The sequence below is a fragment of the Equus quagga genome, chromosome 1, assembly GCF_021613505.1.
Source record: "Equus quagga isolate Etosha38 chromosome 1, UCLA_HA_Equagga_1.0, whole genome shotgun sequence".
NCBI classification, from domain to species: domain Eukaryota; kingdom Metazoa; phylum Chordata; class Mammalia; order Perissodactyla; family Equidae; genus Equus; species Equus quagga.
Genome location: NC_060267.1, coordinates 167168927 through 167196565, shown reverse-complemented (window position 1 = coordinate 167196565; position 27639 = coordinate 167168927). Strand labels below are relative to the sequence as shown.

At 36.3% G+C, this 27639-nt stretch overlaps 2 protein-coding genes across 3 annotated transcripts in view; one reads left to right on the top strand and one right to left on the bottom strand.

Annotated features, from left to right (window-relative positions):
* ACAD11 (acyl-CoA dehydrogenase family member 11) overlaps positions 1–27639 on the top strand; it is an 80759-nt gene that overhangs the window by 24477 nt on the left and 28643 nt on the right. For both annotated transcript variants that reach the window (XM_046673308.1, XM_046673316.1), the window contains 8 exons: positions 1997–2138; positions 2500–2621; positions 4329–4435; positions 5702–5828; positions 11040–11117; positions 11806–11944; positions 16899–17006; positions 18446–18544. In XM_046673308.1, coding sequence (XP_046529264.1) covers positions 1997–2138; positions 2500–2621; positions 4329–4435; positions 5702–5828; positions 11040–11117; positions 11806–11944; positions 16899–17006; positions 18446–18544 — 922 coding nt within the window. The remainder of the gene's footprint in view (positions 1–1996; positions 2139–2499; positions 2622–4328; positions 4436–5701; positions 5829–11039; positions 11118–11805; positions 11945–16898; positions 17007–18445; positions 18545–27639) is intronic.
* ACKR4 (atypical chemokine receptor 4) lies at positions 18589–24154 on the bottom strand. The gene is made up of 3 exons (XM_046673344.1): positions 24081–24154; positions 23753–23920; positions 18589–20754 (listed from the first exon to the last, which is right to left on the bottom strand). Exon 3 carries the CDS (start codon positions 20743–20745, stop codon positions 19693–19695), a length of 1053 nt encoding a protein of 350 aa, XP_046529300.1. The 5' UTR covers positions 20746–20754; positions 23753–23920; positions 24081–24154; the 3' UTR covers positions 18589–19692.

The following is a 27639-nucleotide window of genomic DNA, read 5'->3' as shown; positions in this document are numbered from 1 at the left end:
TCTAATAAATTATCACTAATTAATTTTTGCTAATTGATACAATTTGATGAACCATCAACTTTTCTCATGGGCCATTGTTTTATAACTTTGTGTAGTTACCTAAAAAATGTTTCGGATATCTTGAGAAACTTAACTCTAGAGAAGATTCCCAATTTTCATTGAAAAAAAGTAAATGTTTATAGCATAACTGTCTCATCGTCTTTTCTTTGAATGTTAAGAACATAGAAACAAATAGAATGGTATAGAGAAAATTGCACATGATTCCTTTTTTTAGCTTAACAAATCTAACTAGTATATCAATTTATAATACAATAGAACCACAATAATAAATGGTCTTACAAAGTGGATAAACGGTCTTATAAAGTCAAAATCATAAAGTGATCAATTTTTCCCATAGTCATGATAGCAAATTTTTGATTGCCTGCTATACTTACTCATTGAATGACTACATATTGGCCACCTACTATGTGCCAGGTGCTTTGCTAGGAACTGGTAAACAAAACACACATGCTACCTGCCCTCATTTCCACTTCACACTAACACTATGCAAGAGGTATATATTATGGCTGAGAAAATTGAGGATCAGAGAGGTTAACCAGCTTGTCCAAAGTTACACAGCCAGTAAATGATGGAGCTAGGATTTGAATATAGGTCTGTCTGATCCCAAAGTCCACGTTTTTCCACAAAGCTACAGTAATGTGTGTGAGTGTGCCAGAGGAACAAGGAAGTGCAAGCACACACAAAGTTACAGAGAGGCATCACACCCAGTAACTTGCAGTGCCCAAATGAGTTCTGCTATTTTATCTGTCTTGGATAGTCTTGTCTAGATTATTGCTGTAGCCTCCTCACTGATCCCCCTACAGTCTATTCAGAACATAACAGCCAGAGTGACTCTTAAAACAAATCTTATCGTGTCACTCCTCCATACAGAACCCTCCACTGGAGGTTCCCTCCCTATACCCCATCCCTTCTGCCTCAGTCTGTTGAAGTAACCAAGCCATTGCTATCAGCTTGGTGTATGTCCTTTCAACTTTGAGTATTCATTTATAACCTTTTTATTTAAACAAAAAATAGGATCATATTATACATATTATTCTGCAAATAGCTTTTTCTCTTTATAGTTACAATTAAATGTCCCGTACAGAAAGATACATATTCCCTTTTTTTCTTGAGGAAGATTAGCCCTGAGCTAACTCCTGCCAATCCTCCTCTTTTTGCTGAGGAAGACTGGCCCTGAGCTAACTTCCATGCCCATCTTCCTCTACTTTATACGTGGGATGCCTACCACAGCATGGCTTTTGCCAAGAGGTGCCATGTCCGCACCCAGGATCCGAACCAGCGAGCCCCAGGCCGCCAAGAAGTGGAACGTTCGAACTTAACTGCTGCGCCCCCACATATTCCTTTTATACATATTGTTACCAGGTAGAATGAGGAAAGCTTTCTGTTTTGTTGTTTCCAAATTACATGACTTTTATCATGTTGCTATGTAATAGTGGACTTTGTTTTCATAAAACAAATAGCATCTTCTATAACAATTATACTTTTACCTGTAGCATGAAATAACTTAATTGAAAAATTGCTATTGCCAGAAGGGCATAATATTTTTATGTAATAAGATTCATCACCAGAGCAAACTCTTAATTATATATGGCATAGCATAGATTCTTAACTTACAAGTAATTCTTAGAATTTCTTATTCACCACAGTTACTACAAGTTGAGAAGTTTCAACTGCTTTTGCCTGCTCATTAGTAGAGATATTAGGCTGTGTAAAGTAAAATGCAGGAGAAATGATGGCCAGTAATGGAACCAGAGGACTTGGCTCTTCACAGTTAAGGCTAATTAGGTATTTGATAAATGAGATGTGCCACTGTGGGTAAACACTGCAAACTACAGTCTCAGATTTGCTTTTGGTAGAATGTATTATATTTCATTTATTTTCTTATTTTAGTTGTTTTGGATATAATATGTTAAAACCTTTTTATTTTTAATTGCAGTCTCGAGTTATAGCTGTACTGGATTGGGAGCTTTCAACCATTGGTCATCCTTTGACAGACTTAGCTTATCTCACCATGTTCTGCTTTTGGCCGAGGAGAGTTCCACTGATAAATCAAATTTCTAATTTGCAAGAAAACAAAGGTAGGAAAACATAATGTTGCCTAAATTGCTACTAATATAAAATTATTATTCTTCATAATTAAAAAGTAGGATTATATTGTAATTTTAGGTGAATAGCTTTCATTTCTTTCTTGAAATGTTTCCAAATCATTTTAGTTGTTATTCATTTTTCTAAATGTAGCATTCCACTTTTAGTAATTTGTGACAAAATGAAATCCTTTGGGTATGATATTCTTTTGGAAACGAACGTTTAGAGCATGTTTTGTTCTGTGGATTAGTGATTATTATAGTCAGTTTTATATACATATTGCAATATTATGACATTTTGAAATATTCACCATGACATTTTTATTAAAGTTTATAGTATGTTCTGTTTTTATAGGGATTCCATCAATGGAAGAACTAATTTCAATATATTGCCACTGTAGGGGAATTAATTCTATTCTTCCTAACTGGAATTTCTTTCTTGCCCTTTCACATTTTAAAATGGCTGGAATAGCACAGGTAAGTAATTGTTTTTAACATGTGTTTCACCATTATTTGTTACTGTAATATTAACAATAATTTTTGGTCTTCAGGGGTTTTATATTTTTTATCCTTAGATCATTTTGCTTTTCACAATGACAAATACCAGACATGAATAAAATATAAATCCAGAATTTACACAATAGGAACTTGGCAAGGGAAAAAGTTGAATAGCAAAATATGTTATCACTTTTGATATAATAAACTTAAAAGATGGAGGAAGGGAGAGAGAAATTCATAATGACAAAGAGAAAAGCATGTGAGAATTGGTTATTTCCTGACTATCTAATGTAAGAAACAGCTAAAATCTTTTGATGATGTCTGCTTCAGACTGTAAAACCACTTCTTAACCAGGGCTGATGATGAAGAAAGAATTATCTTTTTATTTCCCAAAGCCTAGCATATAGTACCTAGCATATAGTAGCCTCTTAATATATGTTTTTGAGTGAATAGGTGAGTAAAATTTTCCATTCTCTATTATTGTCATATTTATGTGATTAACTTTGAGAGTAAATTGAGCATAAATTCAGATTTATTTAATTAGAGTTTAAACAAATGCACTCTTCATTATACTAATCCAGTTTACAGGTACTTTGAATCTCAGAGTTTTATTTAAGAAGTTGAAATGCTTCATTAGTGGCAAGAAGCTGGGCTTGGAGAACAGGTGAATAAGAGATTTCAGAAACAAAAAAGAATGAGAGAAGAAGGATTAAGGAAAATTATGGTTATTTTTCCCTGTCCTCAGAGTTCATGCTATCCACGAAAAACTGAAATGTCTTCCAGGAAACAGCTGTGTTCCGTCTCCTCCTGTAGTTTAGAATCATGTTAGTTATCATGTTGATTGGATGGGTTTCTCAAAATAAGGTTTATGGTATGCCACTATATCTGTCAGTTTCCACAAATCAGATACCAAATAGGCTTTGAATTGAAAATTTAAATTTTCATTTCAAATAAAAGTTTGACGTGTTATGATTGAAATTCATATGTTTGTCATAAACTGTATAGTAGTAGCGTTAGAGATAATCATAAAGATTCCATTCTAACTAGAAGTATGAAATTGGAAATGATGGAAAGTCTGTTACAGGGCTTTATTATATAAAGAAAGAAATGAATGAAATTCAGTTGATTATGTTTTGGTGGGGAGGCAAGGGAGAGGAGAGTGTAGTATGTTGGAAACACAGAACATGGAGAATTAATAAAGAAAAACTGATTAGCATTCAACACTGTTCAAAGGAGACAGTTTCACTCAAACTAGGGGTCCAAAATATTGAGATAAAATATTCTTAGAGGTCATCTCCTTGCCTTCTCTTTGGTTTTAAGTTGTTTGTTTTGTTTTGCTTTCTTTAGATTTTCTCCCACCGTGAAGGGAGAGTAGTGAGCTTTAGAGGTGATATCACTTGCCAGTATGGTATCTTTGGTGACTACTGAGCTCAATTTCAAATTTGGTTTGATTCCCGGTTACAATTCTCTTAGGAGGAGAGTGTGTTAACCAGATGGCACAAGCATAACTCTTTAATTTGGGGGTTATAATTGTCCCAGCATGGAAATTAATAGAATTGATAGTCTGATTTACATCTTGGCACCTTGTGAGTTCAGTGACTCCCAGAGCTGGGAAACTGGAAAGACTGGATAGCTGAAGAACAGTTTTCAATGAATTTTAATTGTTCCATGTTAATTTACTTATAGGGAGTATATAGGAGATACCTTCTGGGAAATAATGCATCTGAGGATAGCTTTCTGTTTGCCAGTATTGTGCAACCTCTGGCAAAAACTGGATTACAACTCTCAAAAAGGTAAACAAAATGGACTCTTTGGCTAACTCAATTGAAGCCTTTGTTAGGTATGTGAAGGTTATAAACTTTAGGGGAATAGGGATTGTTTTTATTGCTTACACCAGGACTGCAGCTGCCAATTGCAGTAGTCTTTTTTTGGTAAATCTCTTGTATGCCTGAAAATAAAGTGACTTTAAATATAAAGAAAATATCCACATTCGTGATTAAAAGTTTTTTTTGCCAACTTGAGTGTATAAACTTTTAAGGATATAAATAAAACTCAAATGTTTCCTTCTAATATTTCAGTTACTTACATATAGCTGTTTAAAATTAGGTATTATATAAGATTATTTATTAAATTGAGAAATATTGCTCTCTCCCACCATCACATTTCATGAAATTTTATTCAGACATTTCATGAGCATCTTTGAAATCCATGTCTCCATCAGTGGAGCAGTTTTTGAAGCATCTAATGTACTTTGCCAATCACGTTCCCATCTAAGTGGTATGGTATATAGCTGAATGTGTGGATGATGCTGTCCTTGGAAATTCTGTGCAAGCCCCAACACCCAAGGCATAACATTAGGACAGTTGTGTTTTACAATTCATCTCATAGATGGGTATTTGTGATCTCCACAACACAGCAACCGACTATATTGCTCCTCGTAGTGATCTTTAAAGATCTTGTTTATAATGACATCCAGCTGTTATATTTGTGAGGCATATACCAAGAGTAATTATTAAATTTATGTTCAATTTCTTTGCTTCCCTTTTTAGAGATTCTGACAGGTGACTTCAATAAAGATTCAAAACTACCATTGACTGAGGTCATGCCAGGCTTATATTTTCCTCAAATAGTGCTTTAAGCATTAAAGTTTAATGTTCAACATAAAGTGATTTTGCATTCCCCCCATAGTATAAAAGCCTTAAAAAAATAAAAAATGGGGGCCGGCCCGGTGGCGCAGTGGTTAAGTGCGTATGTTCTGCTTCAGTTGCTCGGATCCCAGGCGGACATGGCACTGCTTGGCACACCATGCTGTGGTAGGTGTCCCACATATAAAGTAGAGGAAGATGGGTATGGATGTTAGCTCAGGGCCAGTCTTCCTCAGCAAAAAGAGGAGGATTGGCAGCAGTTAGCTCAGGGCTAATCTTCCTCAAAAAAAAAAATTAAAAATAAGGCAACTCCTTCTGAGGGATATTTTTGGGGAGCTGGGGAAGGCTTCAGATTATATTCAGAAATATATAATAATGATTTTGGACACCTTTGTAACTTTCTTTTTTGTAAAGAACTTTCAGTACTCCACTACCACAGACTGATGCTGCAGGACAGTTGTTTGGACAGACAAGGACAGGCCAGGAAGTTCTTACTAGGGTGAAGCATTTCATGAAACAACACATTCTTCCAGCTGAAAAGGTAAGTATTATATAATCAAACAGACTATATTTGTGCTCAGGGACCACTGATGAATTACTTCTGTTTTCTCTGCTCCTAGGAGAACCATGGTATCATATCTTTGAAGTCAGTCCTTACCTGGAGGCCCATCCTCACCTTAGCACTGAGCTACTGCAGAACTTGATTCTGAAAAGTTCCAAGGTTCTAAAATATGGCCAAGGGAATGCTACAGATAAATCTGTGGAATGAAAATTAAGTCAAATGGAATTAACTGTTTGTAAGGTTGAGATCCTAATTATATTCGAGTAAAACACTGCTTTCGGGGCCTTTTTTAAGGCAGTGACTTTCAGCTTTTGTGTATGTATGTGTGGACCCCTTTGAAAATTAAGAGAACTGTAGACTAAACAAGATGGACATATGCAGAAAATTTTGCATATCATTTCAAGCTGTTCACAGATACAACCACCTCTCTCCCTACAAGCTACTATTTTAGGGTCAAGTTTCGGTAAGCTTACTGTGGGTAGAGAAGTAACCTGGTACCTTGCTTCATTCAGTTAACAAATAATTATCGGGTATCTAATAATGGGCTAGGCACCTGGAAGCCAATGAAAGTAAAAGAAAGAACAAGACAGACAGAGCTTATGCTCCTACAGAGCTTACACTTCAGCACTAGAGACGTTAATAAGAAATGACAAATGCAGTAAAGAAAAGACAAAAGCTCTCCTGAAAATATATAAGGCACATGGGGCGGGATGTGAGTGTGGGTAGAACACTGGTGTAGAAATTGTAAGCGTTTGATTCTAGTCCATTCCTGCCACAAGTTTGGGGGTCTTGGGCAAATAGCTTTCTCTCTCAGAGCCTCAGTTTCTTCATGTACAATGGGAATAGGTGTGGCTAGACAGACAGTAAATCCCCGTTGGATTCTTCCGTGATTCTGAGAGGTCTAGCGCTAGACTGCAGGATCAAACAGGAAACTTAAAAAGACCAACTTCTTTCAGCAAAAATGTTCAGAGTTGCTATGTGTTTGTAGGCGGTTGGTATTGTTGCTGGAATTATGTGAATAATTATATTTTTAGGAAAGATCTGACATGAAATGAACTTTGCTCACAGAGTAGGGTATAGTATTTTTAAAGAAATTGCTACTCAAATATGAGGAAGTGCTTTCTAAAACAATCACCTCTTATATGCGTTCAGTGATTAGGGTGTCACTTTGGAGACTTTCTGCTCTAGTTAGTATATATACAATTTTGAGTTTTAAAATTCTGAACTTTTGGGTATTAAAGAGAAAATGCAACACTTTTGGTTCAAGATGGCAGACTGAATTCAGCGTTTACCTCCCTTCCATCAAATAAAATCCCACTGAATTAACAACAAAGAATTTTTTTTAATGGAATAAATTGGTAAAAGCACAGAAACAGGAGGGAGACACGTCAGAGGACTAAAGGTTTTCATAAGAGAATGGAAATCGGGTTTGGAAAGCAGAATGGATCATACCAAAGAATAAACCTTAACAGAAGAAGCCACATCCCAAAAGAATTTTGAAATAAGAGAAGGTTGGAGAACAGGTGTTAAGCATTTTTTTCTACAATGTAGTCCCCTGTGATTGACTGGTATGGGGAGCAAGAGTAAGAAGGGGAAAAGAAATCAAGATGTTTGATGGAAGAATTAACCTGTAGGTGGGTGCTTGGGTAGGTGTCTAACACTCCTGGGTAGCAGCGCTGTTTGCCCCAGACGGAAGGCTTCAAGAGTCTGTGAAAAAGCAAATGATCTGTTTCAAAGAAGCCAGGGCTTCAACATAAGGGTTAATGCTCTAGAGTCGCGTCCTCCGTTTTTTGGCTTTTTTTTTCCTGGTGAGAAGTTTGGTGTAGACCCCAGCTTGCCTGTCAGCCTGCCTGCTTCCTACCTGTTCACCCTAAAATGAAGCCTATCTTTTGACATGCTAGTGCTTGCAACCAGCCCATTATTCAAAGAATAGGCCAGAATTGGCAGAGGAAACCAAGTGGCCTTGCTCTTTCATTCATAAATGTGAATGGCAATCAAGGGAAACATGCAGCAGGGAAGAGAAGTCTAACAGGATCCGAACCCTGGGCTGCCGAAGCAGAGCGTGTGGACTCAACCACTCGGCCATGGGGCCGGCCCCTACCAACATTTTAATAGTACTTATATTTAGCGAGTAAGACTTGTGATGACTTTTTCTTCATACTTTTACATATTTTTTGAATTTTCTATAATTGGAAAAAATAAGCTTTATTTAAACTATTCTAATGACCTTTTGAGACTCCTTGGATATCATACGGTGAGAACATGAGAACTCGTTATCTAGGAAAATGTTAAAAGACCATTCTTCCTGTTTAGAATGGATAAGAAGAACGAGCCCTAATGGCCTAGTGGTTAAAGTTCAGTGCGCTCCACTTCAGCGGCCCAGGTTTGGTTCCCAAGTGCAGACCTACAATGGCCCTGCTGTGGCAGCTCACATAGAAGAACTAGAAGAACTTACAACCAGAATATACAACTAGGTACTGGGGCTTTAGGGAGGAAAAAAAGAGAGAGAGAAAGATTGGCAACAGATGTTACTTCAGGGTGAATCTTTCACAGCAAAAAACCTCACCTTCTATATATTAAAGTTAGAAAAGAAAGAAAGAAAATGGATGAGTCCTAAAAATAGCATGTAAAACAGGAACTAGCAACATGACATATTATCGAGAACACACTTTTAGCATGATAACATTAGTCATATTTTCCTACTGAATCTAATGATGTGCTAGGGAAGAACTGCTGCTGCTTTCTTTCTAACTTTCAAATAAACTTAAGTTTAAAGTGAAAAACATATTATGTTGCAAAATTATTTGTAGGCTCAGATTTAAGATTCTGAACCAACATACTCCAAAGCGATATCTCAATCAGTGAATGAGGAAGTTAGATGTTAACTTTTGGGAGAACTGATCAGGCACCAAGCATACTTTCTGCTTTCTTCTTTCACCAATAAATTCTTTCATACTTTAAGAACTAAAGAAAGCTTCTTTGTAATGAGGTATTTTATTTCTTATTCCTACCATACCACAAATAGATTTTGCAAATCTCTAAATATATAGATGTTAGAACAGGAAGTATTAATTAATACACATTTTTAAATAATTATATAAACACTGGCATAATTTAATTTCTCAGAACTGTAGTGTCATAGAGAGGTAGTCAGAGATGAGGAATTTGTAAATGTATATTACATAATATATTTCTTATCTAACATAATAGCATTGACTATTTCCATGGAATAAACAACCCTAAACAGGAAATCTTCCAATTTAACCGACTTCCTGACAGAAATAACAAGTGCTATTCATCCTGGCGCCTTTGAAAGAGCCATCCTTTGTCTTCTTGAAGTTTTCACTAAATATAGCAGTACTCCAGCCTAGCCATACTCAATAAAAATAACATTTTAGTATATTACTTATATTACAATAAATTGGTGGAACAATTTTAGAAAAGAATTTTGTAATATGAAGATTTGACAATGTTCATAGCCTTTAATCCACTAATTCTACTAGCCTAAGTGTAGAAAAAAAAAAATAGGTACAGAGATACTATAATAGCAAAATATTGGAGAATGCTATTATAGTCCAATATTTTAGTTCATCTTGATTCTTTTACTTTCACAAATTAAAGATTATTGTTATTCTTTTGTGTAGCTAGTTTTTAATTTAGATTTACCCATGTATTTATCACTTTATTTACTATTCCTTCTTGCAACTCAGTTGTTTCTTCTAGGATCAAGTTACTTTAATGAGAACCTGCTAGTAAACTTTTCTTTCATCTTTCTTTTTTCCTTTCCCTTTTTTCTGCTTGGGAGAGGAAAGTAATGATTCATATTCATAGTCTCTCTCTGTTTTGTTCTTTCTAATGCCTTTATTTTGCCCTGATTCTTGAAAGATAATTTTATTGGATATAGAATTCTAGATTGACAGTTATTTTCTCTCAGCAATTGAAGATATTATCCTATTATTTCTGGCTTCATTTGTTGCCCTGGGAAGTCAGCTCTCAATCTTAATTATTTAATTATCAGTAATCTGTCTTTTTCCCCACCTCTTTCTCCTTTTAAGAGCTTTTTTCCCCTCTCTGATGTTCTGCAGTTTGACTGTGCTCTGGTGTCATTGTGCTTTCTGATTTTGAGGATTGGTGTCTTTTTTCCATTTTGAAAATTTCTTAGATATAATTTTTTCCAATATTCCCTCTCTCCTTATTCTCTTTCTCTAGGGCTCCAGTTAGACTTATATGAGAACTTTTCTCTGTATCCATCATATCCCTTAATCACATATATTTTCCTCCTGTTGAATTTGTGTGCTTCCTTCAAGAAAGAAGTAATTTCTTCAGATCTTTCTTCCAACTTATTTTTTCTTCAGCTGTATCTAATTTACTTTTCAACTATCCATAGAGCAGTGGTTCACAAAATTTAGTATGTGTCAGAATTGCCTGGAGAGCTAGTAAAGAATAAAGAAGCCCTGGGCTCATTGAAGTAGGATAGGGACTGGGCCCTTGTAAAAATATTTACCAAGTTCCCCAAGTGATTCCAATACCCACCAAATTTTGAGAACCATTGCAATTGAGTTTTTAAGTTTAATTACTGTGGTTTTTCTTTTCCTCAAGTTTCATTCAGTTCTTTTTAAAACTTGTCTGGCCAATTTTGATAATTCTTTGTCATACTTTTAATTCTTTCCTTTATTCTTGAAATCTATTGGACACAAATATGTCCAGGGATCAGCCTGCATCCCCCAGACAAACTTGGCTCCAGTGTTCGCTCACATCTGAAGAGTCAAGCTTTTTTATTCCCAGCTTCTGAGGAATTTCCTTATTTTCCTTCCAGCACAGCTATGCATTACTAAATGTAGTTTTAAAATTATTTTTAATATTTTACTGACAGTTTTGGTTGTACTACCCTGGATGAGGTTTCTGTGACCATCTAGTGTGCCATATTGCTGAAAATGAAACAGTCAAATCTTGGTATAAGATTTTGGAAGTCTATTGTCTAATATCGAGGTAGCGTAATTTTATGAGCAGCAAACCTCTAGAATTTTTTATACTTCTCTGTCTGGTTTTAGAAAGAAATATTACTGATTTAATAGCAGCTGAAAAAGCTTCTTCACCTAAATATGTTTACTTTGGATATTAGCAGTTTATGGCATTATTTATTTTGTATTAATTTTAGCTAATGAACTTTTTTCTTTTTATTACTTTAAGGAGGTAATTGAATTCTTTGTTCAAAATAAAAATTCAGTGGACGAGTGGAAGAAGCCTTTAGTGATTGATAAACTCAAGGTAAGAAAAATAAGAAAACCTTTAACATTGGAAAATTTATAGGCAGGTGTTTTTTGAGACCTTAGTTTGTTGCTGTTGTTATATTTGTAGAGGTTAATTATATCAATAATAACCCTTTAAAAATAAAGTTAAAAATAGAATCTGTAATATACAAATTAGGTTACATAGTGTTTTGTATATGGTGTAGTGATGAAGACAGCCTCTTATGGCTGTTCAAAGAAAAAAATACGATCAACACTACTCACTGCCATCTGTCACTTTGAGACTGAAGTCAAGCCAGGGCATTTGTCCCTCATGGGCTTAATCCAAATTCTGTGTTTTCAAATCCTAACAGCCACACATGTTAGAAATTGAAATGCACAAAATAATATATTTGGCATAATTATACTCAAATGTGGGGGATATTGTAATAGCTCTGATTCAATAAGAAGTACTCAAGTAAGCAAATTTAGTTTTTCAGCAAATTAAGAAGCTTGGAGGAAAAGTCATTTCTCTAACAGTTACGAAACTGTTGATTTATAATGAATTAATAACTACTTGGTTTTGCACACTGTAGGATACAATGAAATAAATAACTTAATAAGTGTTTTTAAATTTCAAAAAGTGTAAATACCAGTATCTTTTAAAAATAAACTATTTTAGGTCATGGTAAATTATGATCACTGTGGCATATTCATCACTTTGACAGGAAATGGCCAAAGCAGAAGGCCTCTGGAACTTGTTTTTGCCAGCTGTAAGTGGTCTCAGCCAGGTGGACTATGCCTTGATTGCTGAAGAAACAGGAAAATGCTTTTTTGCTCCAGATGTGTTTAACTGCCAAGCACCAGGTGACTACATTATTTAGAAACAGAACTTTCTTAGATATTTTGAGCAGTTTAAAATTTCTCTATGTTATGACAAGGAAGTTTTTCTACATAGTGTCATTGATTTATAAATTTGTCTGTAATTTTACTTTTTTTTACTTTGATTTAAATATAAAACGGTGGGTCTAAAGTTGTCATTGTATTATTCTTTGTTAAGCATCATTACATTAAGAGTATTAGTGAATAGAACTTGGCACCAGAGGGATTGGCAATACAAGGATCCCAGTTTCCTAGTTGGGTATTGGATACTTCCGTGGTTAGTTAAGATGGATAGAGAATTCCAAACCTTTTGGTTAGCCTCACTGTCTCTCCATTTACTCACCAATTACTTATTGATTACCTACTATGTGCCAAGCACTGTTTTAGGACCTTGGAATTTATCAAGAAATAAAATATGCAAAGATTCATTCTAATGGAGGGAGACAAAAGTAAACAATAAATATAATAAATAAGTAAATTATGTAGTAAGTTTAAAGATGCAAAGTGCTTTGGGAAAAAAAACCCCAGCAGGGTAGAGGAGCTCTGGAATGCTGAGGGGCAGGGAATGTGGATTACAATTTAGAATGGAATGTTGGGAACAGGCCTTCTGAGAAAATGACATTCGATAAAGACGTAAAGAAGGTGAGAGCGTTACCCATGCTGATGTCTGGGGTAAGAGTCTTCGGAGCAGAGGGGAGAGAAAATACGAAGGCCCTAAGGCAAGAATGTGATTGGGGTATTCCAGAAATAGCCGAGGAGGCCAGTGTGGCTGGGAGAATAGTAGGAGAAGATATCAGAGAGGAAAGGGCCTTACATGTTGGGCCTTGTAGGGCAGGTAAGGGCTTCTACCTTCAGTGAAATGGGAAGCCATTGGGAATTTGAGCAGAGGAGTGACTAGATGCAACTTCAGTTTTAAAAGGATCACTTTGGCTGCTGTGTTGAGAATTAACAAAAGGAGGAAAGCAGGGAGTCTGCTGGAATAATCTTGGTGAGAGACGATGGTGACTTTTTCTAGGGTAGTAGCAGTAGAAAGAGTGAGAAGCAGAAAGATTCCAGATATATTATGAAGGCAGAGCCAAGATTTCCTGACTGGATATGGGGTATCACTAGGGGTGGCAAGGATGCCTCAAAGGACTTTGGCATGAAAAATTGGAAGGATAAGGGAAGGAGGTCAACTATTCTTTAAAAAGATAATATGGAAAGGGTAAACCTGGAATGTGGTCATAGGTCTCTTCAAGCCTGGATTTGCAGAACCACCTGAGGAAACTTAATAAAAATCCAGATCATAGGCTCCCTCCCTGGAGATTCTGATTCAGTATGTCGATGAAAAAAATCCATAACCAATCTATAAATGAAAATTTGGGAGAGTTTATTCTGAGCTGAAATCGGAGGACCATGGCCCGGGGCCTTTCTTCCCAAAGGAAGAAAGTGCACCGAAGAAGTAGGGTGCACAGAGTGGTTATATACCCCCAAACAGGATGTTTCACAAATGATTGAAATGTCCCTTTTACAATAGTTGGGAGACTGCTCTGTTGGCACAGTGATTGATGGAAACAGCAGGTAGGTCTGCTGTCTCGGTGAACACAGCAGGGTGGCAGGTCTGCTGTCTTGAGCTGGGTGGTCACAGGTGAGCTGGGTGGTCAAAGGTGAGCACAGCAATCAGTTCCTAGCCTAAGGAAAGATGCTTATCCTTAAGGAAATGCCAATGTGGGGGGAAGTTGCACCTTTATCTTAAGGCTATTTTTTCTTACCATAGGAAATGTTTTAAAGCAGATATACAATGCATGCTCAACGGCCACAGTCAGGCCTGTTTGGAAAAAACTGTCAGGCCGAATTAGGTTTACACCAAATGGCTTCCTCATATACTCCAATATATCCTATTGCTTGCCATTTTCAATTTGTCAAGTAGGTCTAGGGTAGACCCTGGGAATGTCTTTTGTGCTTGTTTTTTTCCAAGTTACTCTCCTTATTCTGATGCTGCCAGTTAAGGGCTAGCATTTGATTTGTAGTCGAAGGATGATGGTACAATATCCTCTAATGTCCCTGCGTGAGTTAGGCCTCGGCATTGCCTTTTGTGCTTATTGTATGGCCCTGGTGCTAAAGCTCTCCCAAAAAGAGTGAAGGAAGCAAGGAACTGCCAAAAAGAGGTATATTGGATGTCTGAGAGAAAACATAATCTGGTTGTGCAGCAAAGTGTTTCCACAATGGACTTTGACTCTCATTTCTTTGGAACTATTAATATAGATCATAAACCTCTGATGGTGGTTGAACTTGTTCTTGATGTAGTTTTCCCTCTTCAAAACACTGATGTATCAATTTACCACTCTGCTACATTTGAGCCCAACAATGAGGCTATTGTAAAAGTGAACTCTATTCCCTGTTTCTAAAGATTTCATTGTGTGAAGCTATTGCATCATGCTACATAGGTAGCATAATTTTGTGAAAAGAGAACTGCTAGTCTTTTAAAACTTTTTTTATTGGTACCTATAGTAAGAAATATATTTTATACTGTATTGTGACCCACTACGTAGCATATGTAGTTGTATGTTTGTGTTCATGGATGATGGATAGATGGATGGATGGAGAGGCAGAGAGAGACTTACATATTGCTGAAAAGAGGCTTCGTGAAACAATAGTTTCCCTTACTACATGCAGCGCGTTCAGGTATTTTCCAGAGTCCAATCTACTGTATTCAATTTTGATCTATTTCATTTTTTAGAGAATGCTAGCCATGTTCCATTAAATTGATTTCATGACATACTAATGGGTCATATGAAAAATAATGTTATAGAAGACATCCTTTGCAGACCCAGCTCTGCCACTATTTCTCCATTTGACCTATGAACTCACTTTTCACTAGATGGTCATGGACTTTTCTCTGGTATTAAAATTTCACGAGTCTATCAGTTGTACTATCTCAAAAAGATCACCAAACTGCTGAAATTTTAAAATTGGCCAGGGAAATACATTTTCATTGACCAAAGTATGATAAGCAACTCTCCTCAGCAAACAAGATGGGTAAAACTGTAAGTAAAAAACTAGGCATTTTCTCTTTGTAGAGGAGATATCTTCATGACGGCGTTGGGGCGTTGTGTTTGGAGCATTTTCAAGACAGATAAAGAAGGGAATGTCACTGATGCCTGCCAAACACTTAGGGAGGTTTCTTAAGTATAAAAGATGAATTTCTGCTCAAGCTAACCAAATTATTTCCCAAAGAGTTATAAAAGCTTATGGGAAACATATGTAGTCTTCCAGTTTGTCTTTTGTTTTGTTTTTTTGCCCTTCAGTAAGTCAGGCAATATTGTATGTTGGAATGTTGAAAACAGCAATTTTAATTCTAAAGCTATTACTGGAAAATTTGGAGGCTGTTGGCTGATTTTGGAGAAATATTTTTTTGATTGAAGTAATTTGTCTGGGCTTTTTTTCCCCAACTCGTAAATGATAGCTTCGTTTTGCCAGCTTCTCAGAATAAACTGGTAATTTTTGGAAAGTTTTTCTTCAATATTTACCTCATGTGAACTATAACAAGAAACATGGAATTTAAAACAAGCAAAAAAAAATAAAGTTCATTAATTATAACTCAGGTTTCGTTTTCTCCGTCAGTCAAAAAGAATTTTAAGCTTGTGTTTAATCTCCTAGGAATTTTGTGCATTTTTGAACATGGTACAAACATATTTTGAGAGACTTGACTTAGCCTTAACACAATTTTCATAGCATTTCAGTGACAATCCTTAAAGAGGTAGTATTGAAAAATTCTTCCCCAAAATCTTCTAAGTAATCATTATTCAAGGGAAAGATTTTAGATAGTATTTTTAGAAATTTGATAGGAATGAAAATCAGAGAGAGGCGTCTGGAGCATTTTGTTCCACAGCAGACATGAAGCTTTTTTTTTTTTGAGGAAGATTAGCCCTGAGCTAACATCTGCCACCAATCCGCCTCTTCTGAGCTAACATCCATGCCCATCTTCCTCCACTTTATATGTGGGACTCTTGCTACAGTATGGCATGCCAAGTGGTGCATAGGTCTGCACCCAGGATCCCGGACTGAACCAGTAAACCCCGGCTGCCCAAGTGGAACGTGCGAACTTAACCATTGTGCCGCTGGGCCGGCCCCATGAAGCATCCTTTTTTACTTGAGAGTGATAGATACTATAGTGTAGCGTGTTCTGAACAATGCCCTCTGAGGACTGGAGAGAGTCTTTGAAGTTATCTGCTGTCATTTCCATCCAGGGCAGGGATTCTGTGTTCACCATCCTTCAGATATGACCTAGATGGTATGGTACCTTGTCTAGATGGTATGAGGTGCACAAAAGTAAGAGCAATGTTAGAAGTAAACAGACAATGATTACTCTGTGAGTTCAGAGGAGGGAGATATTTCTGACTGGATAATTGGAGAGTCTTTACAATAGAGGGGACTCAGAAGCAGAAATTGACTTAGGAAGGACCGGTAGAATTTCACTTGAGAGAAGGCCTGGCCCAAGCAAACGTGTGGAAGTTGGAAAGCACAGAGTGTGTTTGAGGAAAAAGAGTCTCAAGGTGGAGTCTCAGTAGAATACATAATGTTGATTGCTCTCCAGGAGCACTGCAGTCACTCCTAGCAGAGCATATTTGCAAGACGGCAGGCAAAGCTTAGACCGGTAAATTGTTTTCCTCAGTCCTAATCGAGTTAGAGCTCATAAGAGCCATGCTTCATTGGGATGAAGTGGACAAGCATCTGGGATTCAGAACAAGTTGAATAAATGTGCAGCAAATGCCGTGTACTGGTGACTAATTATGGCATACCTTTATTGTGAATTATATTTACTATTATGTTTCAAAATATTTTTGCTAGCAAACGTTTGCTTTAAAAAGATGCATATCTGTATTATCTACATAAAGTTTAGATTTCATACTAGTAAATTTTTAAACGCAAAACAAATGCTTTTTCTTATTATGTATAGACACAGGGAACATGGAGGTGCTCCACCTGTATGGAAGTGAAAAGCAGAAGCAGCAGTGGCTTGAGCCTCTTCTTCAAGGGAGCATTGCCTCCTGCTTCTGTATGACAGGTAAAAGCACATCACTGTCCTCCCCCTGTGCAGTCAGTCATCCCGGGGTAAAAATGGGTGAGCTGAAGAATTGTGGGTTATGGCTCTGTGTTCCATGCTCATGGCCAGAAATGTGGATGTGTTTGTTTTGAACCCAGTTTTAAATTTTGGCATTTTTAAATGTGCAGAATAAAATTGTCCTCCGCTTTGGGAGGACACCAGGTGATGTTTTCTGGTAGCCTGCTTTAGGCGTTAGCAGCAAAGTAAGCTTAGTTTCATAATCTTTTAACTTGCATTTCTAAAATTGTCATCTATGGATATTTAAGATCTTTTTTGCCCTTATGTGTGAAATATTCATCTTTGTGGTAATTTTATATTGATACCTACAAAATACTTAGCTCTGCCATAAACCCAGAAGAATAGAACTTTCACCAATGCTAGTCATACAGCTCAAATAATAATCATGTAGGGAAATGAAACCAGGAGCATGGCAATAAAAATGGGTTTGGTACCATTTGTACATAGGAAACAGTGATTATGAATTCTTCAGAGGACAAAGTCATCATTTTATAATTGAGTTTAGAATTAAGCTAAATTTCATCTGGCCATAATTTTGGCCAAAATTATGGCCAGATTTTATGTTCTTCTATAACATTGAATACCTTTATAAGAGCAAAACTGACCTCCATTTAAATCAGTATGAGGCATTTATTGAACACCTGCAGTATGGTGTGTTGTCTACAAAGCACTAATTGGAGGTTACAAAATAAGTGGAGTACACAGCTCCCTTTCTAAAGGACCGGATCTGTAGTTTTAGAAATAGAACACATGAAATATCCGAAGGACTGATTTGAAAGAGCAGCATGTTAACAAGTACAGATTACTATCATTGAGAACTAGCCTGTAAGTTCTGAAATGCCATGCAATAAGGCAGTCGTGTCAGGGCATCCCACAGAAAATGTTCTGAAGATGTTAGCCATTGAGCAGGCTCTATAAATGCAAAACAAACAAATTGGTGAAAGCATTCCTGAGAGAATTTGCAAGGCACACTTAGAAATTGTTTAAGATAGTAAACTATATGGTGGGAAAATCTAGCTTGCAAATACTTAGTACAGCTTTCCATTGTGGGAGGTAAAAAACAATATTTTTAATCTACTTTTGATGATTGGAGAGAGTGAGTTGTATCCTAAGTCATATATCAATGAGGAAGCCAAGAAAACAATACAGATTGCTGAGCCCCAGTGCTCTAAATACTTCATTTATTCATTCTTCCAATGCACATTACTAACTGTCTACTATGTGTAGATTATGGGAGAACCAGGGTGGAAGGGGAGAAGGATAGGAAGACGAAAAAACAAACATGCCTGTGTCCTCAAAGAGTTCACATTTCCTTATCTAAGTCTCTTTTGTAAACTGATGGTATCTGCCTGCCTGTAAATTCAGCCTCTGCTTATTTATAGAGCCGGATGTAGCTTCAAGTGATGCCACAAATATTGAATGTAACATCCAACGAGATGGGGACAGCTATGTAATTAATGGCAAGAAATGGTGGAGCAGTGGTGAGTATTCAGATTGACCCTTTCTGTCAGATGCTGTGCTAGAATAATATGATACAGTTATTAGTGTCATGATCACAGTTCTTTAAATTCTGCTTTGAAAGCATTTTCAAATTTAGAAATAGTTGATAAAAAGAAAAATAATTTTAAAATAACATATCTTGATTAGGTGATGTTTATTTGAAGAGTAGAAAACATCTTTCTTTTTTTTTTTACATTTTGTGAGAGATACAATTCACGTTAGTGCACACTATTTTTGACCACCGTAATTTCTATCAAAATTAAATTTTAATAGGGGCATATTGCATAGCTTATAATAATTTATATATGATTGTTTTTAAAGAGATAAGCTGTACATGTTACCAAAAATAATTTACTGTAGTACATATTTTCATTGCTTAAAAATATAAGTATTTAAGTGACAAAAAGAGTCTTTATACATAGGAAAATATATTGTTTGTCAACCTTCAGTAACAGACTCACAGAAATGAATAAACCCTTTAGGAAGTTATAAAAACTGGAACCTAGATAAATATAATTTTCTGAGGATTGCTTCTAGAGTATACATGATAAATCTAACAGGGTAAGTAGTTTGTTACTAAGGAAAGTTGCCATGATGGAACAAATTAGGTGTTTAGAAACTTACCAGGAATGTACTAAAAGGGCCAGAAAAGCTTTCTTGTGTATTTACTTGATTGTTAATTGCTATTCTTTCTGGAGTTTTATGAAATCACTTACAAATTAAGAAAGGGGGAAAAAACCCGATAGATTGAATTTTGCTGCATAGTTCTTAAAGCACTAAAAATTATGTAAGGATATTGTTTTTTATAATTTAAAACAATTATAAATGCCCCTTAATATAAGCTTCTTTATTAATCTTTTTTAGATGACCTAACTTATAGTGTTTTTATTATTTATGCCTGTGACTACTATTTTCCGTATTGTTAATTTTAATTTTCATGTTTTGTGCATTTATGATTTTGTTTCTTCTTCTTGGATTCTTTCCTTCCTCCTTCCTCACCTTAACCTCTTCTTTGTTATAAGCTGCCACCACCGTGTTTGAGATTTGAGTTTCAGAATAATGCAGATGTTTTATCTGAGGGAGAAGATCATTCATGTGTATTGAAGCGAGAGATAGAGCAGTTTTATATTTATATGCTGAAAGTACTGGTTGGCTCTGTGGGATCTTCAGAATCGAAAGGAATCTCCTCCACATTTTGTCTTTGTCTTCTCCAGGACCCATATTTCTTGGCAACTTTCATAATGTAGTTTTTAAAAGAGACTCCCATAAAAACATACAGGATTGGGTTGAGGCAGCTGTGGAAGAGTGCAATGCTCTCTGTGACTTGGATGGCAACATCCATGCGTTTGCTCATGTCGCAGTCGGTGATCAGGGAGTAGATGATGTCTATGGCTTGGCAGAACTTGACAATGTTATAAGGCAGCTGAGTGACAATGAAAACTATAACCACTGTGAGCAGAACTTTGAGGGGTCGAGATTTTTTAATGTTTGGCGTCTTGATAAGTGTCCTTGCTGTGAGAAAGTAGCACACTCCCATTATAAGAAAGGGTATTACAAATCCAATGCAGATTTCCAGCATTTGAATCGATGCTTTCATTGATGTTCCTAGATGGTATGGAAAGATGGGAATGCACCTAGCTTTGTGATTTACTGTATAAAAAACCAGCTGAGGTATACTTAGCAAGATGGCAGCCATCCAGACACAGAAACAGATGAGCCGGCATGGTTTTCCCACTCCTGATGGACTTGGGGCTTTAGTTACTGCCCAATATCTGTCTATGCTGACACAAGCCAGAAACTGCATTCCAGAAACAAAGTTGACTGTGTACAAGGCTGAAGTGACTTTGCACATGATTTTCCCTAAAACCCACCCATGAACTGCATTGACTGCCCAGAAAGGCAGAGTGAATAGAAGGAGTAAATCTGCCACAGCCAGATTCAAGATGTATACATCTGTTTTGGTTCTTTGCTTCTTGTAAAAGGCATAAATCGCCACTACTATGGAATTGCCTGCAAGTCCAATGATGAAAGCTACTGAGAAGAAGGCAGGCAGGAAAACTTTTGCAAATTTTCTGACCTCTTCTTTTATACAGATCACTTCATACTGACTGTAGTCGTGAGTGTTGTTCATTTCATTTTCCTCATAATAGTAGTCTGTTGACTGGTTGTGTTCCAAAGCCATGCCTCCTATCTAAATGGCAAGAAGAATATAGGATATTCATTTTAATATTGCTTAAAAGGAAACAGTTTTTAGCTTGCATATGTTTTGTTCTTTTACTAGAGAATAGATTGTTGCCATAAAATACATGAGCCTGAATCTGCCACTCTTTGAAACTCTAATGGAAGCCACACTGGAGTATGTCCCCAAGATCAGTTCTTTGTCCTTTGTTTTAACAAGTCTGTGTGCAGGAGCTGGGATTTACATGGGGAAGATAAAAACAATACACTGGGGAATTTACTGAATCATTTAACTCCAAATAAAAGGAAAGACTTTTATGTAAAATTAGTCTTTAAAATATGAAAATTTAGTCAGATTTCAACTAAAAGGAATAAAAAATGTTATAATTTTTACATATAGAACTTTGTGATTCTTATTCAGTACAGTCATGCATCACTTAACAACAGGGATGTGTTCTGAGAAAAGTGTTGTGAGGTGATTTCGTTACTGTGTGATCATAGAGTGTACTTACACAAACCTGGATGGTATAACCTACTACACACCTAGGCTGTATGGTACTCATTTTATGGGACCACTGTTGTGTATGTGGTCCATTGTTGACCAAAATGTTGTCATGTGGTGCATGACTGTATATCAACAATAAAGAAAACATTAAAATAAATTACTTTGGGGCCAGCCCCATGGCCAAATGGTTAAGTTTGCGTGCTCTGCTTCAGCGGCCTTGGGTTCTCTGGTTCGGATCCTGGGTGCAGACCTAGCACCGCTCATCAAGCCAAGCTGAGGTGGTGTCCTAAGTAGCAGAACTAGAAGAACCCACAACTAGAATATACAACTATGTACTAGGGTGGCTTTGGGGAGAAGAAAATAAAAGGACTGGCAACAGCTGTTAGCTTAGCACAAATCTTAAAAAAAATTAAATGTTATTTTATTTATTTAAATAAATTCATGTAAATAAAATAATTTATTTTATTTTTATGTTATTTATTTATAATTTTTTAAAACAAGTTAAATAAATTATCTCAGCATTTATACTTAATTCATTAGTTGGCTTTTATAAAACAAAGTCTCCTCTAGTTAGTTTCCCTCCAAAACCTGTCACTACATCCTCACTGTATACTCCTCTTCGGTAGCAGCCATTCCACTAGTCACCTAAGCCTTAAGCCTCCACCATCCTTGACTTCTCTCTTACCTTCATCCTTGATTTCCTGTCAGCCCCTAAGTTCTGATTTTACCTTCCAAAGACATTTCAAATCTCTCTCTTCCTTTTAATCTGTGCTCTTTGACACATCCACACAATTCGAGCATAATTCTTTCTTACCTGGCCTACAAAAATATCTTCCTAACTGATATCCTACTGTTCTTATTTCTCCTTACCACCTGCTTGTCAAAAACATTTTTCTTACTGCCACCAGAGTACTGTATCTCTAATGTGCCAGTCTGTCACTTTCCTGCTTAGCTCCTTAACCGAAAGACACAAATCTCTTCACCTGAAAGATACAATCCAAGCTTCTTAGCATGGTACCCAAGCCTCCCTCCATAATGTGGTCCTACCCAGGGTTCCTGCTATCTCTCTCCACCATGCTTCCCGCACCATAAACAGTAACCGTACTGTAATCGATTTGCCAGCAGTTTGCTGGCACACACATGCTGCAGCACGTCTCTGTCATTACTCATTCTGTTCCTTTAATATTCTATTTCCTGCCCTTCCCTTGAAGGGCCAGTTCCTACTCACTTAACTTGGATGTTGTCTCCCCAGAAGACTTCTTGATTCAGTAGTTATTATCTACCTACCTCGCAGACAACTGACCTCATCCTATGGAAGAGATGTGCTTCCAAGACTACCTTTTCCCTCTACATTCTAAGTTCCCTAAGAGTATGACCTTTTGGATTTATGTTTGTAGTTAATATCTTCTAGAGTACCTGGCACACACTGGCTGCTCAGTAAATATTTGTCAAACTAAAGGTTGTACTGGCAGGTATAAAGCTCTTAGTCTAGAATGGATAGCTGGTATACCAGGAATCTCTGTCTCATTGTTACGTTATTTTACTGTATTGGCTATTAACACTGTGTAGTATTAAGATAAGTTTGCACAGAATTCACAAGTGTTAAAATGTATCTAATAAGGACTTTCAATGTTTTTCTTGTAGTGCTGAGTTTTGTTTTCCTTTGTCCTTAGCCTTTCTGTCTCCCTTTGGTTATTTTTGTCCTTGGAAGAATCTCAAATATTCTTACAGGATCATTAATAAAAATATTATTTTCAAAACAGTGTGCCAACTTATGGTACACTTTCAAAAGAATATTCTTACACCTGCTAACCCTTTTTGGATGAGTAAAGCAAAGTAAAGAAGGCCCCTTGAGGAAAGATTCCACATAGAATAACTGCTTTCATTATGTAAAAACCAGGTGCCGACAATTTAAAATGACTATTTTTATCCTTAAATTTATTTGAAAAGTTCCAATCTGGAAGACTAATCTGGTCTTCATTTTCTTATGCATTAATTATTAACACAATATGAACTTTGTTCTTTCTTCTCTTTCATCACAGAAATCTTGAACCTGATGATAAGGGATAATATAGCCAAATAATATAAGATAATAAGGCAGGGTATTTTTAAATAAGAATTAGTCTTACTAAAAATGGGAGTAAATAGGAATAGGAATGGAAATCATTTTCAGAAATGATCTTTCTGGCAGATACATAGAAAGACATTTAAATACCTTTATAATTACGAGAACAAAAAAAATTGTTTTTGTAAAACAAAGCAGAAAAAAATGGTAGAGCAAAACCTATTTTCTCGTTAACAAAGTATTATAGGTAAGTAATGATATTAAAATAATACTGTCTTGCTATATTCAGATTTTTGTTTTAAGGTTATAGTGTATGGCTCTTTCAAATACCTCTTTTTTACACATGTAAACATTTAGATTTTAAAGCATATACAAAGTCTTTAGCCTTTAAAAAAAAAAGTCATATTCAAGTCACAATGAGAAAAGAAAGAAAAAACCAACCTGTTTCAGTGAGCAGAGAGGAGCAGTCTTGAGTGCAGAGAGTAAATCAAGTGACCTCTCTAACTCGGGCTACTTTTGTTTTCGTTTTTCACCCCGCCTTTGTCTTGCATCCAAGAGGGCTTTCCCGAAATTTAACCTCATGAGCTCTTGATTTTATGCATTACCATCCTGTGAAGTCAAATCTGGGTTCTTAAGTGTCCTAGGATACAAACTTGAAAGAATTCCATCTTGTTTCAAAACTACAGACCTTACAAAGTTTCCACTTAGCCGAAGGCAACAAGAAAGTGCCTGCAGCTAAGGCACTGAGTACCTAACCAAAACAACTCACCCTAGGGCACCAAGGCAGCCAGCAAGCACTTGTAGGCAGCATCGAGAGAAGTACTCTCTGAAGTTGTCTTGTCTAAAGAAGAAAAAAGTAATAATTTTAACTCAGAAAATTATCTTTTTAAACACTAAATTATCAAAGACTAAATTCTGAGTAATCATTAGGCATTTATAGTGGAACTTAATACTTTTTATGCCACATCACTTAATATTTTACATATTAGACTCCTCTTGGCTTCACTGTATTCCTCTATCCTTGACCCTAGAGTATGCCTTTCCCCATGACTTTAAATTCTCTTGCCTTCTTGTAAACTTTTTCTTCAAAGACCAGCATATAAACCTTCAAAATCCTTCTGTCTGGACATGTTATTTTTCTCACACTTCCAAATAAATGAAAGTTAGAGAAAGGAGAGAAATTTATGCAGATTTAGCCTTTGTGATCCGTTTAAACTTGACTCTCCTTGTATTTGCATAACAGTTCCTTTGTTTACTTTCTCACGCGAGGCTAGGCTCAGTCTCCACCTGCACAAGTTATTTCAGGCTCATGCCATTTTTTCTCCAAGCAATTGATGTAACTTTCTTGTTGATTAACAGAAAGGAGGCTCTAGGCCACTGGGGACTTCATCTTCCTTTGTCTTCCCACAGTGTGTGTCTGAGGGTACAGCCAGCTTCTCCTAGTTATCCATCAGTCTCTGAGGAAGAGTTTTTGCATGCAGCTAAACCACTCACCAAGAAAAAAGTGCCTGATTTGTGGTGTTTTCCATTTTCCATGGGGTAAATACTCCCATCAATTTTAGCCTACAAATGTGAAGTCATGAAGGCAGAGTTGCTAAGAGATGAGCATAATCAGCTCTTGAGTGGGCTCTACCACACTTAGTCCAAAAAAGGCATCTCTTCTCCTTACTGTGGATGATCATTTCTGTGATCTCTTGCTCCCTTCTGAAGGACACAGCCCTTAATGTTATCCCTGCCCTGGCTAGGCTGTCTGGTCTTTCCCCTTCTCTTCCCTCTTGTTCTTGATCTTATGTGTATTGGTGCAGGAGGAAGTAAACAAGCAAACCCTCCGCTAAATTCTTAGAGTGGCCTGTAAGATCCCACAAGATCTGTCTCCATCCCTCATTGCCTCTCTGACCTGATTTTGAACTGCCTGCTCCATTGCTTGCTTGTTCTGCCACACCGAGCTCCTTGCTATTTTGAAATGTACCAGGCACATTCCTTCTTAGGGCTTTTGTACTGGCTCTTCTATCTGCCTAGAATGTGTTTCCTCTTAATATTTGCAAGGCTCAACTCCCTCGTCTCTTTCAAGTCTTTGTCTAGTCACTACTTCCTCACTGAAGCAATCTCTGACTACCCTATTTAAAATACCCCTCACCTGCCTGTACTCCCAATCCACCTTACCCATAGCACTTATCATGTGCAAATGCACCATATCATTTATATTTGCTGTCTATTATCTCTTGCCCTGTGTTAGAATCTAAGCTCATCAGAGCAAGGACTTTTGTTTGCTTTGTTCACTGATCAATCAATTGATCTATCATAGATATATATATCATTCTATATGTATTTTATTCCATATATATGTATATATCATATATAACATATATATGAGCAAAATGTCATTATGTGGCGCATGACTATATTTAAAAGTATCTATCCCTTTTCTTTGTTCCCCCCTCACAACCACATGCTTTCTTGTAAATAGCTTTCCCTTCTTGTAAGTCAGTTATAATGCTATAATCTTTACATCTTTTGAATTTGCACACCATTTTTGCTAATTCAAACCATACCCAGCCCTTGGGGCAGAAAAGACCTCAGGATCAAGCTTCTTCTGGTAGTATATAGGGAGTCACACTTGTGTATGAAACATGGTGAAACTACCTAATTGTCTGGCTTTTTCCTATATTTTCCTGTTCTCCACACAGAACTACAAGAGGTGGTGTTAATAGCCAAGACTTGACAAAACATGAAAGGCAGTCATATAACTTGGAGGCTAGGAAAAGGCATCACTTATATTAGGCAACTTTTCAAAGTGCTTACTTGATGTTTCTTTTAGTGCCTTTTGGTGCGGGCGGGGGGCCTTCCCTTCGATGTTTTCTCTTATCCCTAAGAACAGAGTCTTTACGATTCCAACTGACTACTCACCATAAATTGTCTCTCACCCTTACCTGCCCTAATATAGCAATATCCCTTGTTCTTGAAGAATCTCTCTCTCCACACCCATTTTCATCCTTCCTCTTGTAGCCCCATTTTGCTCATTAATAGATATTTGGAAAGTAATCTGACTAAACTATATACTACATTATCACGGAAAATACCATTGATATTGAGATATGTATTGAGCATTACTTAGATAATCTTATGATTTCTCTTTAGTGTCCATATTGCATGTTGAATTCATATCATATATGAGTTTTTTACTTAGCATTTTTGCTTAAGCATTTTTATGTTATTCTAAACTCACCATAAATGGCATTTTTAGTAGCTAAATAATATTTTATTATATGGATTACCATAATTTGCCTTACCATTCAACTGTTGTAGGACTTTTAGAATGTTCCCAGTGTTTTGCTATTACAAGTGATGTTGTATCTTTGTAGATATTGTGGGAAACTGCACTTAATCTAATCTTACTGAGGAGTATTGAAGAATGTGATTAACCATGTATAACTTATTCCTTTTTTTCTTACACAAAAGATAGCACTCTCACTATTCACACTGTAGAATAATCTTAAAGTTCTTTTAGATAAGTGTGTAGAAAGCTTCCTTATTCTTTTTAGAAGGGTTCCATTATATGGACATACCACAGTATATGTAAATAGTCTCCTATTGATGGATATTGGTTTATGCCCAATTACTTACAAATACAAACAATAATACTGCAATGCATAATCTTGTACATGTGTCATTTCCTTCAGGAACAGCTGTATCTGTAGGATAAATCCCAGAATTGGATAAGTGGATCAATGGGTAAATGAATCTGTAATTTTGATGGATATTGCCAAAGTGTACTCCACAGGGCTAGTATTACTCTGTACTGTCACCAATAATGTATGGACGTGTCTATTTCCCTAGAATGTTGCCAATAGAATGTCTTATTTCACTACCCCTTTGCTTTCTGAATGACTTATAACAGATTCAGTACCTCCCCTTTCCTTTCCAGCTATATGAAATATTTTCCCTAAATTGTTTTTTCACTTTTTACTTTTGTTTTTTAAATGTACAGTAGTTTTATACAGATAAACCAATTGATCTTTTTCTTTTGATTTCATTTATCATTTTTAAGTTTAAAATTTCTTTCCCATCTAGAGATTTCAAAAATGTTATTTTTCATCTAGTTTTTTATGGCTTGATTATTTAAGTTTTCAAAAAATTTTCAGCTCTCATCTATTTGGACTTGATTTTGATCCAACCATATTCTGTAACAATGTCAGCAGTAGTAGTAGCATGTAACACTTATTGAATACTTATTAGATATAAACCCTCCTAGAGGTGAAGTAAGTGAATTTCAAAGGGTTTCCCCCAATAAAAATAACACATAGGATCCAGTGTCAAGACAGTGGTAT

Bases quoted from the DNA above. Each gene is read 5' to 3' on its own strand.
- ACKR4 (XM_046673344.1), bottom strand. From the start codon at position 20,745: ATGGCTTTGGAACACAACCAGTCAACAGACTACTATTATGAGGAAAAT.